Source organism: Tachysurus fulvidraco, chromosome 22, assembly GCF_022655615.1.
Source record: "Tachysurus fulvidraco isolate hzauxx_2018 chromosome 22, HZAU_PFXX_2.0, whole genome shotgun sequence".
Classification (NCBI taxonomy): Eukaryota; Metazoa; Chordata; class Actinopteri; order Siluriformes; family Bagridae; genus Tachysurus; species Tachysurus fulvidraco.
In genome coordinates this window covers 17762411-17778493 of record NC_062539.1, presented here as the reverse complement: position 1 = coordinate 17778493, position 16083 = coordinate 17762411, and the positions used below count along the sequence as shown (strand labels likewise).

General features: G+C 42.6%; 3 protein-coding genes across 3 annotated transcripts; all 3 read left to right on the top strand.

Moving 5' to 3' along the window:
• The first annotated feature begins 3883 nt into the window (after window positions 1–3883).
• Window positions 3884–5709, top strand: LOC113652857 (apolipoprotein A-I-2-like). Its single transcript, XM_027162164.2, has 4 exons — window positions 3884–4018; window positions 4343–4392; window positions 4482–4626; window positions 4747–5709. The coding sequence occupies exons 2-4, from the start codon at window positions 4350–4352 to the stop codon at window positions 5339–5341; spliced, it is 783 nt and encodes a 260-aa protein (XP_027017965.1). The 5' UTR covers window positions 3884–4018; window positions 4343–4349; the 3' UTR covers window positions 5342–5709.
• A 1018-nt stretch (window positions 5710–6727) lies between these two features.
• On the top strand, window positions 6728–8337 carry LOC113652856 (apolipoprotein A-I-1). Its single transcript, XM_027162163.2, has 4 exons — window positions 6728–6835; window positions 7064–7113; window positions 7203–7347; window positions 7453–8337. Exons 2-4 carry the CDS (start codon window positions 7071–7073, stop codon window positions 8045–8047), a joined length of 783 nt encoding a protein of 260 aa, XP_027017964.1. The 5' UTR covers window positions 6728–6835; window positions 7064–7070; the 3' UTR covers window positions 8048–8337.
• Window positions 8338–9168: 831 nt separating this feature from the next.
• LOC113652855 (T-box transcription factor TBX10) lies at window positions 9169–15393 on the top strand. The gene is made up of 8 exons (XM_047806150.1): window positions 9169–9719; window positions 9877–10048; window positions 11221–11322; window positions 11622–11793; window positions 11868–12023; window positions 12724–12791; window positions 13587–13693; window positions 15093–15393. Exons 1-8 carry the CDS (start codon window positions 9710–9712, stop codon window positions 15221–15223), a joined length of 918 nt encoding a protein of 305 aa, XP_047662106.1. The 5' UTR covers window positions 9169–9709; the 3' UTR covers window positions 15224–15393.
• Window positions 15394–16083: the final 690 nt, after the last annotated feature.

Genomic DNA, 16083 nt, shown 5'->3' with positions numbered 1-16083 from the left:
TAAGTATTCACAATAACACAAATGACTTATTGACAAAAATAATATGCTGCAATGTTGTTTGTGAATCTTTATATAGTGACACAAGACAATGGACTGAGTGGATCAGATTGGTAGAGATAATAAATTGACAAATTACGTCACCGTTTAGGGTTTAAATGAGTTGCATAAGGACTCATATCACAAAGGGTTAGGGGACAAGTCAATGAACTGATTCTGGGTCGGAAAAAAAAAAAGAATAGCGGCTGCTGAACCCATGAAACTCGGAGCTGTTGTATAGAAAATATTTTCATTTTCAATTTAAAAGAATTAGATCCAAAATCATTACTATTATATGTATAGAATTATGGCTGTAATAAAATAACTGAACAGAGTCTGTTCTGTTGTTCATTATTAGCTCATTTCTAATTGTTCTGGAAAAAAAATCTTAATTCTATAACTCATTATTTCACCTGACATTAAAAAAGATAACAACAAAAAAATGTTAAAGCAAATTTTGCTGTTCAATTTCCAGATTCTCTCATTTCTGGCTTATTAGAGAAAATATATATTCTTATTAAGTAGATAAATTGTAGATCTTATAACTCTTTAAATGCAGTGTAATTGCACATACATTAAATACACACATTGGTTATAGCCGTTAATAACTAGCTGCTAAACCCAAACCGATAGAACAAACTATTGCAGGATTATTATTAATAAGTTAATGAGTAATAATCAATGGATTGTCGATTCTTCTTCCTGTTTGTGAGCGAACGGTTCGAGCTTCTGTACGTTTGGCGGTCGCTGACTGGGACGTATAGAAATAAATGGCATTTAATAAGAGTAACACTCCATAAAGTAGATCAGGGAAACCTGTAGCTCAGCGATTAAAGCGATGAGAAACGTATGAGATTAGCAGCAGTAAAGCAGCATGAACACAAGAGTGGAGCTGATAAACGTGTGATAAGATCGAGCTCAGCAGTGAGTGGCTTCTCTGACTTACTGAGATAATGTCAGGCCAAAGGTTTAACACTTTATCGCCTGTCTCTCTTTCACGTGGTGTACGGATTTGATTGCATTTTGTTCTGCTTTTTTTTTTTTTTTTTTTTGAAAAACATACTCTAAAAGCTCTAGTTAAAGAATATTCTTCTTAGGCAAAGCCACTATCGGTGTTTTCTCTCTCTGTCGTACCACGTATACAGTATGATTTTGTTTAAGCTCTCATTGTAAACTCTCACAGCACACTCTGAGCTCTGAAACGGACTTTCAGAACATTTCACACATCGTCGACGATCGCACTTACAGCTAGGCCTTTACCAAACCTCCCCCATCACAGTCACCCACTATCTTTCCATTTCTTTTCTTCCTTTTGTAAACCATTTGCATTTGAACCCTTCATTACATGACAAAACAAAAAAAAGGGCTGACGGTGGAGTTAATAGCTCTGGTCACTCCTTCGCTCAGCATGTCGCTGGAGACGGCCGGCTCGATGGCCCCGTCAGTAAAAGATCGATCAGCCGGATCGTTCTGGTCACATGTAAGACTGATAAAGAAACCCTGTAGCCTGCAGGCCAACAACTGCTTATCATTTCATCAGAACTTGCCATGTAACCAATGTAGCTGTAATCCTTAGTATAAAATACCTAGCCTAAGGTCTCAGGTGTAAATCTGAATACTTATAATAGTAAAGTCAGCACAAGAGAGCGTTGTATGTGTTATATGTGACCTGATTACATCGTTTAATAAGTAGAAGTCGATGGTATTTTCCTGTATGGTGTCTCACAAAAGATCAGCTGTAGCACAAACGTCATAAGCACAGTACAGTCTTAGAAATAAAAATATTCCACTAGACGAAGGTTAAAGGTAAAACGGGATTCTTTAAAGAACTTTGATAAATATTCCCGTAGGTTCTCTGAACCGCAGCGTTATATCGCATTTAAACACTTCATCAGGTCTTCTGACTGCCTTTAACCTTCATTTCATCTAACATGACATTCTACATTATGGACATTTCATAAATTTTCATCAAGGCATTTATTTATTTATTTGTTTGTTTGTTTGTTTGTTTGTTTATTTGAATTAGGACTGTGCACATCGATCAACAAATCAGCATCGAGCATCATTGTAAATATGCCGGAATTAGCACAATAGCTACATTTCATTCGTTGTCCTAAGGCAGGTATCATAAAAGAGAGTCTGATTCGTAACCCAAAGGTTGTGGGTTCGAGTCTCGGGCCAGCCACGACTGAGGTGCCCTTGAGCAAGGCACCGAACCCCCCAACTGCTCCGCAGCATAAAATGCCTGCCCACTGCTCCAGGTGTGTGTTCATGGTGTGTGTGTGTGTGTGTGTGTGTGTGTGTGTGTGTGTGTGTGTGTGTGTGTGTGTGTTCACTGTTGTGTGTGTGTGTGTGTGTGTGTTCACTGCTGTGTGTGTTCACAGTGTGTGTGTGTGTGTTCACTGCTGTGTATGTGTGTGTGTTCACTGCTGTGTGTGTTCACAGTGTGTGTGTGTTCACTGCTGTGTGTGTGTGTGTTCACTGCTGTGTGTGTTCACAGTGTGTGTGTTCACTGCTGTGTGTGTGTGTGTGTGTGTGTGTGTGTGTGTGTGTGTTCACTGCTGTGTGTGTTCACAGTGTGTGTGTGTTCACAGTGTGTGTGTGTTCACTGCTGTGTGTGTTCACTGCTGTGTGTGTGTGTTCACTGCTGTGTGTGTTCACTGCTGTGTGTGTTCACTGCTGTGTGTGTGTGTTCACTGCTGTGTGTGTTCACAGTGTGTGTGTGTTCACTGCTGTGTGTGTGTTCACTGCTGTGTGTGTTCACTGCTGTGTGTGTGTGTTCACTGCTGTGTGTGTTCACTGCTGTGTGTGTTCACTGCTGTGTGTGTTCACTGCTGTGTGTGCACTTTGGATGGGTCAAATGCAGAGAATAAATTCTGAGTCTGGGTCAGCGTACATAGCCGTACGTCACGTCATTATTATTATTATTAATAATAATAAGAATGTAGACATATTACACAGAACAACAAAGACTAAGGACAGTAAACAGCAGTCACATAGATGTTAAATGTCCCCCTATATATTCTTTCTGAGTAACCGCATTGCTAGGACAAAAATGATCACATTTTATAAAGAATAGATCAGAACGACAGCACACAGAACATCTGTCAAGCTCGTCTAACGTACTGATACGGTGACAATCTGTACCATGAAAATTGCGACATTCCTTATTTATGGCTTTGAGCTTGGACCCGATGCCCTTTTCAGATGCAATCAAAAATGAGAAAGCAGATGAGCTTCTGACCTGATTAGAGAGAAAATAAGAAGGAAGGAGAAAAAGACAAAGGATGAGATCCGAAGGTCGAGATCCGTTCAGGGACAAACACGTCGGATTTTAGGTTTTCTTGATTAGTTTAACAAAAATATTTAAAGTATTTATCACTTTTATACTTTTATACGGTTAAACAAACGTGAACACGTTTATGATGGATTTCCCCCCAAAATGTTGTCATGAAGTTGGAAGCACACATTTGTAGAGAACATCTTTATATACTGTAATGTTTTTAAGATTTCCCTTCACCGGAACTAAGAGGTCCAAACGTGTTCCAGCATGACAATGATCTGGTGTGGAAAGCAAGCTCCATAAAGATGAAGAACTCAAGTGGCCTGCACATAGCCCTGACCTCATGACCCATGATTTAAGATCACGACCCATGTCATGATTCAGTACACATGATTTAAGATCACGATGAAGAACTCATCCAAGTTATCTGCTAGAAAGGTATCAAAAGATCACTGACAAGTCAAAGATCCCAACATGTCCTCACAGCACTTTTTAGCTTATTGACTGCTTGCATTCAGGAGGTGGTCGTTGTACCCAGCTCCTCCGATGGATTATTGTATGGGCGGGAAGGTTGAGGTCCAGCTCCACGGAGGCACTTTCACACCCTTTGTTCTACTCCCTCCCCCTTCCTAGCTCCTTATAAAATGGCCACATCTCCCTCGAGTTCTTCAGTCCCTTCCAGATCCGCATCGACGACAGGTAAGCTGACGACTCCTTGGCCGATTCTAAAAGGATATTTGGGTTCGGTTCTTATCGCTTTTAGCAAAACCCTAAAGACTCGTAGGACTGAGACTTTGCTTTAGTGAACGAGATTTCATCTTTAGCCACACAGAACACAGTGTGTGATTTTTACTAGTTTTTTCAGAACAAACTATAAATTAAATCTGTCTCACTGAACTTATACCCTGTATGAACGTAATCTATGACATCAAATATTATATTAATTTAAGAAATCGTGGGAAGTTTTAACTCGGTTTCCTACTCAGATGTTCATATTTTTCCTTTTTTTAATTCTCCTTACAGATCCACCATGAAGTTTGTGGCTCTAGCTCTAGCTGTTCTTCTGGCTGCAGGTAAAGAATCTTTAAAGAACGTAGCACGGTACAAGCTTTGTGTACGTCTTTAAAGATAGATCAACATTCTCACTAAAATGACTGTCCAGGTTGCCAGGCGCGATTCCTGCAGGCCGACGCTCCGTCTCAGTACGAACACATCAGAGCTGGAGTGGTGACTTACCTCAACCAGTTTAAGGATACGGCACAAAAAGCTATCGACCATCTTGATGATGCTGAGTTCAAGGATTACAAGTAAGAAATAAAGCTAGTACTGATCATCCGCTGAACGTTCTTATAACCTTCCTCACAACCAGTTGATATGTTGTTGATCGTTTTTCATGTTTTTCATGTTTTCGTCTTTTTCCTGCACAGGGCGCGTCTCAACCAGGGCCTGGCCAACATTGAGACCCTGCTCAACTCCGCCTCTGAATCCCTTGCCCCGGTCCGTGCGGGGATTGGACCACAGATCGTTGAGGGCCTTTCTGGTGTTCGTGAGAAGATTGCACATGACCTGGAGGAGCTGCGTAAGGAGCTGGAGCCTAAGCGAGAGGAGCTGCGTCAGGTTGTGAAGAAACATCTGGATGAGTACCGTGAGAAGCTGGAACCTGTGCTGAAGGAGTATTCTGAGAAGAACCGCAAGCAGGTTGATGAATTCAGGGCCAAGTTTGAACCCGTGATCAAGGAGCTGCAGGAGAAAATCAAGGTCAACGTGGAGGAGACCAAGTCCAAACTGACCCCCATTGTTGAAACCCTTCGCAATAAACTGACCAAGGGCCTTGAAGAGCTGAAGGCAACATTCGGACCCCATGCCCAGGAGTACAGAGAGCAGATTGAAGGTATCTTCACAGAGCTGCGCCAGAAGTATGAAACCGGGGTGCTGCAGCAGAAGCTGAAGCATTTGGGTGAGGAGCTCAGACCCCAGCTGAATGGTATCTACAGCACCATTGAGAAGGCCTTTAGGGAATAAACACCTTCCTTCATCCGCTGTTTGTTTGCCTACAGTTCAGTATAAAGTGCTTCCTTTATTCCTTGTTTATCTTTATTTCCCTACTTCCTGTTGTCCTCAGTAACAGGACTATGGGGAACTGTAGGGTCTGCGATCACACAGGGTCTCATCAAGACCTCTGCACTTTCCATTCATCACATGAGTCGATACACAAACTGGACCTTTTGCTTTCACGCCATTCTGTTGAATCTTCTGAATCAAGCACAAGCCACATGTTAAACATTTTTGTGTAACATCCACGAATGCTTTATTTTATGTATCGCTGTGCATCATTGTTGTCAGAAACTGCTGAAAGAATGGCTCAATAAAATAAAAAAATGTTACAAATACATTGTTGTCTCATGATGTCTTTTATTTGGATAAAAAAGTCAACAAAAATAAATCCTGATTGTTCTTTTGTAATAAGAAAATGACATGAGATCAAATCCAAAAACCAACAAAATAAGATGCTGAGGTTTTCCTGCTTTGTATATTCTGCCTGACTGAGGGACAAAAAACCTCAAGTTCTTTCTTTAAAGATAATAAAGAAAATGAAAATAAATAAATAAATAAATAAATAAATAAATAAATAAATAAATAAATGTTGAATCTATCTGAGATCAAAAATCATTGCAACTGTCTGATCAAAGAGCATCCTGCCAAATGTGTGTGTAGCCCATCACTGGTCCTGGAGCCCATCACTGGTCCTGGAGCCCATCACTGGTCCTGGGGCCCATCACTAGACCTGGAGCCCATCACTAGACCTGGAGCCCATCACTGGACCTTGAGCCCATCAATGGTCCTGGAGCCCATCACTGGACCTGGAGCCCATCACTGGTCCTGGAGCCCATCACTGGTCCTGGGGCCCATCACTAGACCTGGAGCCCATCACTGGACCTTGAGCCCATCACTAGACCTGGAGCCCATCACTGGTCCTGGGGCCCATCACTAGACCTGGAGCCCATCACTAGACCTGGAGCCCATCACTGGACCTTGAGCCCATCACTGGACCTGGAGCCCATCCTGCACTCTGTAGTAATAGTTCTATGCTTCTAAAACACCTGATTCATCTCATTAGCCCTTCCTGAATTGACAGGGAATTCTCTAGAACCAAGGCTGGGAGTCTAATAATAAATGACAAGTTTTTCATCATTATTTACAACATAAGGTTTACTGTAGCGTACAGTAGATATATTCTCAGTCCCTTTTGCTATTCGCATCAGAGAGATATCAAAAGCTTTTCAAAAGATTTGCATATGTCCTCACAGCACTTTTTAGCCCCTGCTGACCCTCCTACGCTGTGATCATTGTACCCAGCTCTTCCATTGGATCATTTGGGGCGGGAGGGTTGAGGTCCAGCTACACGGAGGTACTCTCACACCCTCCTTCCTGCTTCCTCCCCCTCACTAGGGCTCTATAAAATAGGCAAGTCTGCTTCAAGTCCCCCAGTCTCTTCCAGACCTGCATCATCAACAGGTATTTGCTGAATCGGCTTAAGACTTAAATAAGATCTTTATATCTTTCTGTAGGATCTTCATATCTCTATGTTATATCTCTATATACAGTACATCTCAGTGATGAGTCTAGATCTGAATGACAAATTTATTGGACATTTTGAGAAGGTTCCATATCTTGCTCGTGTTAACGGTCTGTTGTGTCAAATCTCCTCCTATGTTTAATGTTCTTTTGCTTGTATTCCAACAGATCCATCATGAAGTTTGTTGCTCTAGCTCTTGTCTTTCTGCTGGCTGCAGGTAAGCACTGTTTCATAGCATACCACGTGTATTAAATGCTCCTTATAAGACGTATGGCAAGAAAGTTCTTCATTAAAATGACTATCCAGGTTGCCAAGCTGAATTAACGCAGTCAGATGCTCCAAATAAGTATGAGCACATCAGAGCTGGGGTGGTGACCTACCTAACCCAGGCTAAGGAGTCAGCACAAAGAGCCATCGATCAGCTTGATGATGCTGAATTCAAGGATTACAAGTAAGAGATAAAGCTAGCATTTACCATTCAGGGAACATCCACTCCTCCTTTTATTTTTACTCCAAATAACTTTTTTATGTGTTTTTTCTTCTTCGTCCTGAATAGGGCACGTCTCACTTTGGCCCTGGGGTTCGTCGAGAAGTCCATCACGTCTGTCGCTGAATCTCTTGCCCCAGTCCGTGAGGGACTTGGACCCCAGTTAATTGAGTTCTTTTCTGCTACTCGTGAGAAGCTTTCCACTGACATGGAGGCGTTGCGACAGGACCTGGAGCCTAAGGTTGAGGAGCTGCGTGAGGTTGTGAAGAAGCATCTCGTAGAGTACCGTACACTGCTGGAGCCTGCACTTAAGGAGTACACTGAGAAGAACCAGCATGTGGTGGAGGAGTTCAAAACCAAATTTGAGCCTGTAGTCAAGGAGCTTGAAGCGAAAATCAAGGTCAACGTGGAGGAGACCAAGTCCAAGCTGACCCCCATTGTGGAAATCATCCGCAAGAAGCTGACCAAGGCCCTCGAGGACCTGAAGACCGAATATGGACCCCATGTCCAGGAGTACAGAGAGCAGATCGAAACCGTCACAGCGGATCTTCGAAGCAAGTATGAAAGCGGGGTGCTGCAAGAGAAGCTCACGAAATTGGCTGAGGAACTCAAGCCCAAGCTGCAGGATATCTACGCAACCGTTAAAAAGGCTTTCGAGGCATAAACACTCTCACTCACCTTGCTTTGCCCACAGTGCTGCCTTAAAATCTTCCATCCTGTTATCATCAGTGTCTCAGGGTCTCTTCGAGACCTCAGCACCTTCCATTCACCACATGAGCTGATACAAAAACTGTATTTTTTTTTCTGTCACCCAACTTTCTGTCACCCAAAATGCCATTTATTCCAAATTTACTGAAGCAAGCAAAAACGTATCGAAACCTTTATTGTCTTCTTATAAATGCATTTGCTGTGCTAAAATAATGGCCTAATAAAGTACAAACAGTTTCATGTTCATTTCATTGACTCATGTTTTCTTTTGCAATTACAGTATAATTAAAAACTATTAATTAATCAATTAATTCATTAATCAATTAAACTATATCCGGTATGTAATGCACACATATATTACTGAAATATGAAATATCACGTTTTTTCCCCCCCTTGCAGTTCAAACACATAATAAGACCACCATCGATTATTTAGTTTTAAAACCGAAGAACTAGAAGGTTTCCGTATTCACACAAACTTCCACGAGAAAGCGATATTCATGGTGTTGAGTAAACAGATTATTAGGATAATAAATCATCGAGCACTGACAAATCCTCTGGCGTTTTGTTTGGCTGTTTTAATCAGTATTAGATGGATTAGACCACCGAACGAATTCCCTCCGGCCAAGACACGTCAACACTGAGCCATAATCCTGCACCATGAACATTTTATTCGCCCTTTCGACTTTAAGCTGACGCTTCTTTAAATAATCGTCACCTCCTAAAAAAAAATAAAAAAAAATAAAAAACAGAAGATAAAAATTTGCAATTAATTTGCAATTAATTATTTATATTTGTTAAGTACATTTACATTCATTTACTCGATCGTTCGGTCAAAAGCATCGAACTGGTCATCGAGTCAGATACAGGATTCCTGATCAGAGACGACCTTCGATTTGGCCACCAGATATTAATGATATGACATCGTTATTATTACTAAGTCCCTATAAATATATTTGTCCTACGGAAATTAAATATAGTGTCTACTGTCAGTAGCTGTACTAGAAAATTACTCAACACCTTCTGACCAATCAGAAGTCGAATAAAACGGTTCATGGAGGTGAATGCTCGGTATCTCGTATGCAGGACGTTATTAGCTGATCCATTTTATCTGCCTGACAGCCGCTTCGGGCAACACAAAGGTCAGTTTATTTAGCACAAAGCTAAGGCCGAAGCGGTCACCACGGGTCACAGGGGAACATGGAGCACCCCATGTTGCCTCGTTTTACCTTTCCACCAGGAACTCAGGCTAAAAATGCAATTAGCTGCGTGTCGAATGCTGCCATTGGTTTTTAGGGATGTTTGATCAATTGGACACGAAGCTTTTTGTCTACAGATGGTGTCGTGTCTCGTCTGTCTTCACTCAGTATTCTAAGGCAATATATTTGTAATTATCTGTATACGGTCTCTGATATTTTGTCTCTGAGGATCGGTATGACGTCGGCGGACGAGGTGTCGAACGAAATCCTAATTAGCATTTCAGAGCGTATAAAAGCCAGTAAACTAAGCGTGATGCAGCTCGCCTGGTTCAGTGCCGTATACAGGATTCTGGAGCAAATTCTGGTCAAATCCGGATTGAATCGGAAACGCAGGAAGTAAAAAGATCTCGAACCGCAGCCATGATGAACGGTAATTATGCTACGTATTTATTTATTTATTTATTTATTTATTTATTTATTTATTTATTTATTTATTTATTTTTCTAGCATACCGAATGTCTTTGCTTGCTATGTTAATCATGTTGATGTGAAATACGTTCATATCAATGTTTCCTCTTGTTCCTTAGTCTCTAAAATAATGCAGACCGGTTCGATGGGATCAACTTGCTTTCCAGAGGACACCGGCCCGTGTGCCAAAGCCCCTCAGATCGCAAGGATCAAAGTTCAGCTGGAAACATACAGGCTTTGGCAACAGTTTGACCAGCTTGGCACTGAGATGATAGTTACAAAAGCTGGAAGGTTGGAACAAACATTTCGATATTACAGGGAACTTTATGTACATGTAAATCAGACAGTTTATTTATTTGAGACCTCAAATTTAAGAAATCGTAAATATCGTAAATATATCTCACCTAAATGATAATGACATTCATTCATTCATTCATCCAGGATACACCCTGGAAGGAGTGCCAACCCATCACAGGGCACACACACACACACACTCTCATTCACTCACACACACACACACACACTACAGACAATTTTCCAGAGATGCCAATCAACCTACCATGCACATCTTTGGACCGGGGGAGGAAACCGGAGTACCTGGAGGAAACCCCCGAGGCACGGGGAGAACATGCAAACTCCACACACACAAGGCGGAGACGGGAATCGAACCCCCGACCCTGGAGGTGTGAGGCGAACGTGCTAACCGCTAAGCCGCCCCCCCCCCTGATATTGACATCTCTTTATTTATTTTTTACTCATTCCTAAGTTTTCTGAAAAGATCGTATTGTATGAGGAGCAAAGTCGGTAACTCGAACACAAGTTGCTGGAAAACTATAAAGAAATGAATTCCCATTCGTCCGCTGGCCAAATGTCCGTCATGGCCAAATGTCCGTCATGGCCAAATGTCCGTCATGCTGCCACTTTACAGTCCAAATGAAAACATTAAATAGAGTTTTCTCCCTTTTAAATGTTAGAAGTTTATATTGTAATTGATGAACACAGGACTTTAGACAGTCGGGAGAATTCAGATCGGTTTTAAAGGATATGGGACGTTGTTACAGGAAGTGTTTTTTATGGTGATGTGTTGCTTTTATGTCCATCCATCCATCCATCCATCCATCCATCCATCCATCCATCCATCCATCCATCCATCCATCCATCCATCCATCCATCCATCCATCCATCCATCCATCCATCCATCCATCCATCCATCCATCCACAATGAGACTTTTACCTTAAATAAAACACATAAAACACGTATTATTTTGCTGTCGATGTGTAAATTTAAGGTTCCTTTCAGTACTTTTCCTTCTTTCTTATGCTTTTCCTTACCTCGCTACACAGGAGCAGGTTTGTTCATAGCCCCCGAATGCAAACCATCTCTAAAATACCCGAGGAACCAGAAGGCAGAAGGAAAGCATTTCTAAAATAAATATACTTTTTTTATATGTGTGTTTTGAAAGGAGGATGTTTCCTACGTTCCAAGTGCACATCACAGACATGGACCCTGCAGCAGAGTACGTCCTCCTCATGGACTTCATTCCGGTGGATGATAAGAGATACAGGTACCAGATTTTCATATGTTATGGTTCTTTGGAGTGTTTTGCTAGGAATCATTCGTTTTCCTTAGAATCCTTCAGGAACCTAAGAGTACAGACAGAGAGAGTTAAGATCTGGGGATGTGGTACTGTAGCTCAGTGGTTAAGGTGTATTGATCAGAAGGTCATGGGTTTGAACCCCAGGTCCACCAAGCTGCCACTGCTGGGCCCCTGAGCAAGGCCCTTAACCCTATGCCCTAAACATCTATGCTTGAATAATAGGCAGCTCGTGTGTTCAAAGTGATTCGTTTCTCGGCGCGCTGCAGGTACGCCTTCCATAGCTCTTCATGGATCACGGCGGGTCGTGCTGATGTCGCAATCCCAGGAAGAGTGCACTTTCACCCAGATTCGCCAGCACGTGGGGCGCAGTGGATGAAACAAACTGTCTCGTTTGACCGCCTCAAACTTACCAACAACCTTCTGGACGATAACGGCCATGTAAGTATAGCGCAAACCGTGTAAACTGTGTAGAAATGAGAAATTTAGTGTACATATGTATTTGTATCGTGCAGATCATCTTGAACTCCATGCACCGGTATCAGCCTCGGCTTCACGTCGTGCTCGTCGACCAAAGCAGAGACTGTCAGCGTTCGGCTCATCGCAACTTCTGTACTTTCTCCTTCCCAGAAACCCGATTCATCGCAGTCACCGCCTACCAAAACCACAGGGTAACGAAAAGCCCATCCAGTCCATATGTTCATGTTTGTCTTGGCCGTGTCTCGATCGTGAAGTAGAGTAGAGGGAGGAAATAAACACTCCACACCACGGCCCTTTCGGATTCCGAATCTGATTGGTCAGAAACATCTTATGAATGTTCCACAACCGTCGATGTAACTAATCACATAGAAATACGATATTTAACGTAGAAAACGTCGCAGAAGCTGTTCATTGTGTCAGGATAATGCTTCATGACAGTGTTATTAATGTATTCATTTAGAACGGTGGTGTATACGCTTCATAAATGTTTAATAAATGGTGCAGAAATCAAGAAGCCTCGTATTCCTTGAGCCGAAAGATTCGACATAAATCATTGCATAAATCGGCAATGCTGCATAATTAAAGCTGTATGTAATGTTTATGAATGTGTTATGAACCGGAGCGTCGCTTCCGTGAGACGTTACATAAAACATAGTAACGACGAGTTTTGACATAAGCCTTTAATAAAGCTTCTAACACTGTTATGTAAAAGCTTTGTGTAATGGTTATGAAGCCTATATGTAGGCATCATAAGATGTTCTTGCGTCTCAGGAAGAGTTTTGAGTTATCATAATAATCTTAATATTCAGCACCGAATAAGGATTTAAAGCGTTCCGAGCACTTGTGTATATTCTTTCCATGTTCATCGGTGTGTTTCTTTCTACTGTTTAGATCACACAGCTGAAGATAGCAAGCAATCCTTTTGCTAAAGGCTTCCGCACCACAGATGCTAATAACTGGTATGTCCAAAAAATAGTCATGTTGATGTTTTGTTGTTTCCTGATCCTTAACGTGGGGGCACGGTGGCTTAGCGGTTAGCATGTTCGCCTCACATCTCCAGGGTCGGGGGTTGGATTCCCACCTCCGCCTTGTGTGTGTGGAGTTTGCATGTTCTCCCCGTGCCTCGGGGGTTTCCTCCGGGTACTCCGGTTTCCTCCCCCGGTCCAAAGACATGCATGGTAGGTTGATCGGCATCTCTGGAAAATTGTCCGTAGTGTGTGAGTGTGTGAGTGAATGAGAGTGTGTGTGTGCCCTGCGATGGGTTGGCACTCCGTCCAGGGTGTATCCTGCCTCGATGCCCGATGACGCCCGAGATAGGCACAGGCTCCCCGTGACCCGAGAAGTTCGGATAAGCGGTAGAAGATGAATGAATGAATGAATAATCCTTAATGAACATTTAATTATTGTACATTTAATGTTACATATCGTGCATGTGCTTATTGCTTATCTTTATTTCTGGTAAACTGATCCTGGTGAAGACAAACTGATCCTGTTGAGACAAACTGATCCTGTTGAGACAAACTGATCCTGTTGAGACAAACTGATCCTGTTGAGACAAACTGATCCTGGATACACTTTTGCTTTCTGTTACCTAAATAGCATTTTTTCAGTATAGTAAAGAACTGTATAACAGATGGAACTAACACTTAGCACATAGAAAGTTCTCCTCTCGTTTTTGTAACGCCTCAAAGCTCATTATCCAGTGGTGTACGTTGTCCTCCATGATCTAAAGTGCTGCTGTCTTTCTCGGACAGGTCGGCAGACGGGACCAGGTCTCACCTCTCTCATTCCTTCATGCCTTTACACCCTCAAGAAAACACACCACACTTTGGCATGACAGCAGACAAGCGACATGTAAACCGTGAGTTCTGTCCGTTTCACCTGTCCGGAGGTCCATGCAACAAATCTGTATTAAATTAGATTAAGATATTGAGGGGAAACTAATGGACGACGGCTGGGTGTGTCGTGGCCCGGAGTGATGATGGTCAACTCGAATTATTCGTTACGGTTTTTATTTCTATACGCAGTTTATTTCTTTATGCTTTTAACAGTGTCACAAAGCAGCGTGACTGCAATATCTAAAGGATTCCTATAAAAACGTCTTCCTCCTCATTTACACAGTGATGTGAGAACAATTATAATGAAGTGTAAATGATTTGATCGTCTCATATTTTTATATATTGATAGTTAAAGATGCTCCAATAGTTATGGCACTGATCAAGGGGTTAACTATTTTAGGGTCTCTCTCTCTCTCGAGAAGATGAGTCGAGAGAGAAGAAGAGAGAGATAGAGAGAGGTAGGGGAGAGAGAGAGAAGAGAGAGAGAGATAGGAGGGGCGAGAGAGGAAGAGAGAGGGGAGAGAGGGCGAGATGCGCGCGCAGAGAGCGGGGAGAGATAGAGAGATCGGATAGAGAGGAAGAGGGAGATGGGGAGAGAGATAGAGAGATAGAGAGCGGTGAGAGAGAGAGAGAGAGAGAGGAGAGAGAGAAGGGGGACGAGCGGAGCTAGGGGAGAGAGGATATGGTGAGAGATAGGAGAGGAATGGGGAGAGCGGGAGCGGAGAGAGAGAGGAAGCGGGAAGACAGATAGAGAAGAGAGAGAGAGAGAGAGAGGGGAGAGGAGAGGAAGGAGAGAGAGAGAGAGAGAGAAGAGAGTGTCGATGGAGAGAGAGGAAGAGAGAGAGCAGGGAGAGCCCTGGCTCGAATTTCTATTAGGGAGAGATGCGAGCGAGAAAGGAGAGAGCGAGAGAGATAGAGAGGGAGAGAGAGAGAAGAGAGAGAGAGAGAGAGCGAGAGAGAGAGAGAGAGAGACTAAAAAGTATAGAGAGGGAGAGAGGAGGAGGGAGGAGAAGGGAGATAGCTAGAGAGGGAGGGGGAGAGAGGGGGAGAGGGAGAGTAGAGGAGAGAGAGGACAGAAGAGAGGAGAGAGAGCGCTCTCTCTCTCTCTCTCTCTCTCTCTCTCTTTCTCTGTGTCACGTCACCTGGAACTGGATCTTCAGTGTCCCGGGGTGTTGTGTCATGAACCAGGATCCTTAACAGTGACTGAACTTGATGTACCGACTCACAACCTCGGGAGCTAACTGAGATACAGCCACATTCTTACCGCCTTTATAAATGTTACCTCACCTTGATGTTAGAAAGACGTAGTCATGTTACAGAAAACCCCTAAAGCCGCTGTCCTGAAGAAAACATTAACAATTGTTAACAAGTGCTGACACTGGAGACTCCTTCCATAAATGTTAAATAAACTGCCATCCACAGAGGGAGCTGCCAGTACCACTGAGAGCAAGAGGAGGGGGAGACATGCTCATGTCCACACTGCTCCTATTGTCCCTTTGTTTCACTGTCAGTGGGACAGTCTTCAGCCAGCAGGAAGAAGTCAACTTGACTGAAGAAATGTCAACGTGTTAAACCTTAAATATACGTCTTACTGTTTTCTCGTAAAGCCGTCTTTATAATCTCCTACTAGTGCATGATCAGATGTGTTCTGTTTGCCTGTTTAACTCTATAGACTCTTCATTGCTTTTATAAATGTCTCTCACAATAAATTGCTGAAACCTTCCTTGGAATCGATTCAATCGAACGTTGTGTATTGTAACACATTTGTGAATTCCAGCCAAATATCTAGCCGTTTATTGTGCTTCATCCAGCTATCAGTGCCTGATGTTTAAAATAAATATCTATATTTTTTAATCTTATAGCAAGTCTGATCGACGTGCATGTTAAACACGGAGCCTAATTAAATAATACATCTAGCCTGTATGACCTGTAAACCCCCAGTTTGAGGAACCTTGAGGCAGATGTGCTCATGATCACTCATGTTAGCTCTGAAGTGGAGTCTGTACAGTTCAAGACTGAAGAACATTTATTTATTTATTTTTTACATTTATTTACATTAATGTATAATATTCTTCTTAGCTCGCTGTCAGATAAAACGTACCCAGAGTTAGTTCATCCTTTGGCTATGTAATACACACTAAACCACTCTAAAGCCCCAACCCCCCCCCCCCCCCCATCATCTTTGTCCATTATCACATCGAATAAAACTACATTACCCATAACACCCTTCGCGCACGGGTCTCGCATCACTTCGCCTCGAGACGCGTCTGGTGCATCCGGATGCGGGCAAACATGGAGGAGGCGGAGATGTGGACCGGACGGAGAGATGCGGATTATGGTGGTTAGGCAGTGAAAAGGAAGACAAGGACAAAACTGGCGTTTTTTCGGGTGTTTAAAATGCGTTTAAGCAAAA

Excerpts from the sequence above, each read along its gene's own strand:
- LOC113652857 (XM_027162164.2), top strand. The coding sequence starts at position 4,350 with ATGAAGTTTGTGGCTCTAGCTCTAGCTGTTCTTCTGGCTGCAG. Across the intron at positions 4,393-4,481 it reads AGCTGTTCTTCTGGCTGCAG|GTTGCCAGGCGCGATTCCTG; the intron begins GTAAAGAATCTT and ends ATGACTGTCCAG. Across the intron at positions 4,627-4,746 it reads GCTGAGTTCAAGGATTACAA|GGCGCGTCTCAACCAGGGCC; the intron begins GTAAGAAATAAA and ends TTTCCTGCACAG.
- LOC113652856 (XM_027162163.2), top strand. The coding sequence starts at position 7,071 with ATGAAGTTTGTTGCTCTAGCTCTTGTCTTTCTGCTGGCTGCAG. Across the intron at positions 7,114-7,202 it reads TGTCTTTCTGCTGGCTGCAG|GTTGCCAAGCTGAATTAACG; the intron begins GTAAGCACTGTT and ends ATGACTATCCAG. Across the intron at positions 7,348-7,452 it reads GCTGAATTCAAGGATTACAA|GGCACGTCTCACTTTGGCCC; the intron begins GTAAGAGATAAA and ends CGTCCTGAATAG.
- LOC113652855 (XM_047806150.1), top strand. Across the intron at positions 12,024-12,723 it reads CCGCCTACCAAAACCACAGG|ATCACACAGCTGAAGATAGC; the intron begins GTAACGAAAAGC and ends TCTACTGTTTAG. Across the intron at positions 13,694-15,092 it reads AGACAAGCGACATGTAAACC|AGGGAGCTGCCAGTACCACT; the intron begins GTGAGTTCTGTC and ends TGCCATCCACAG.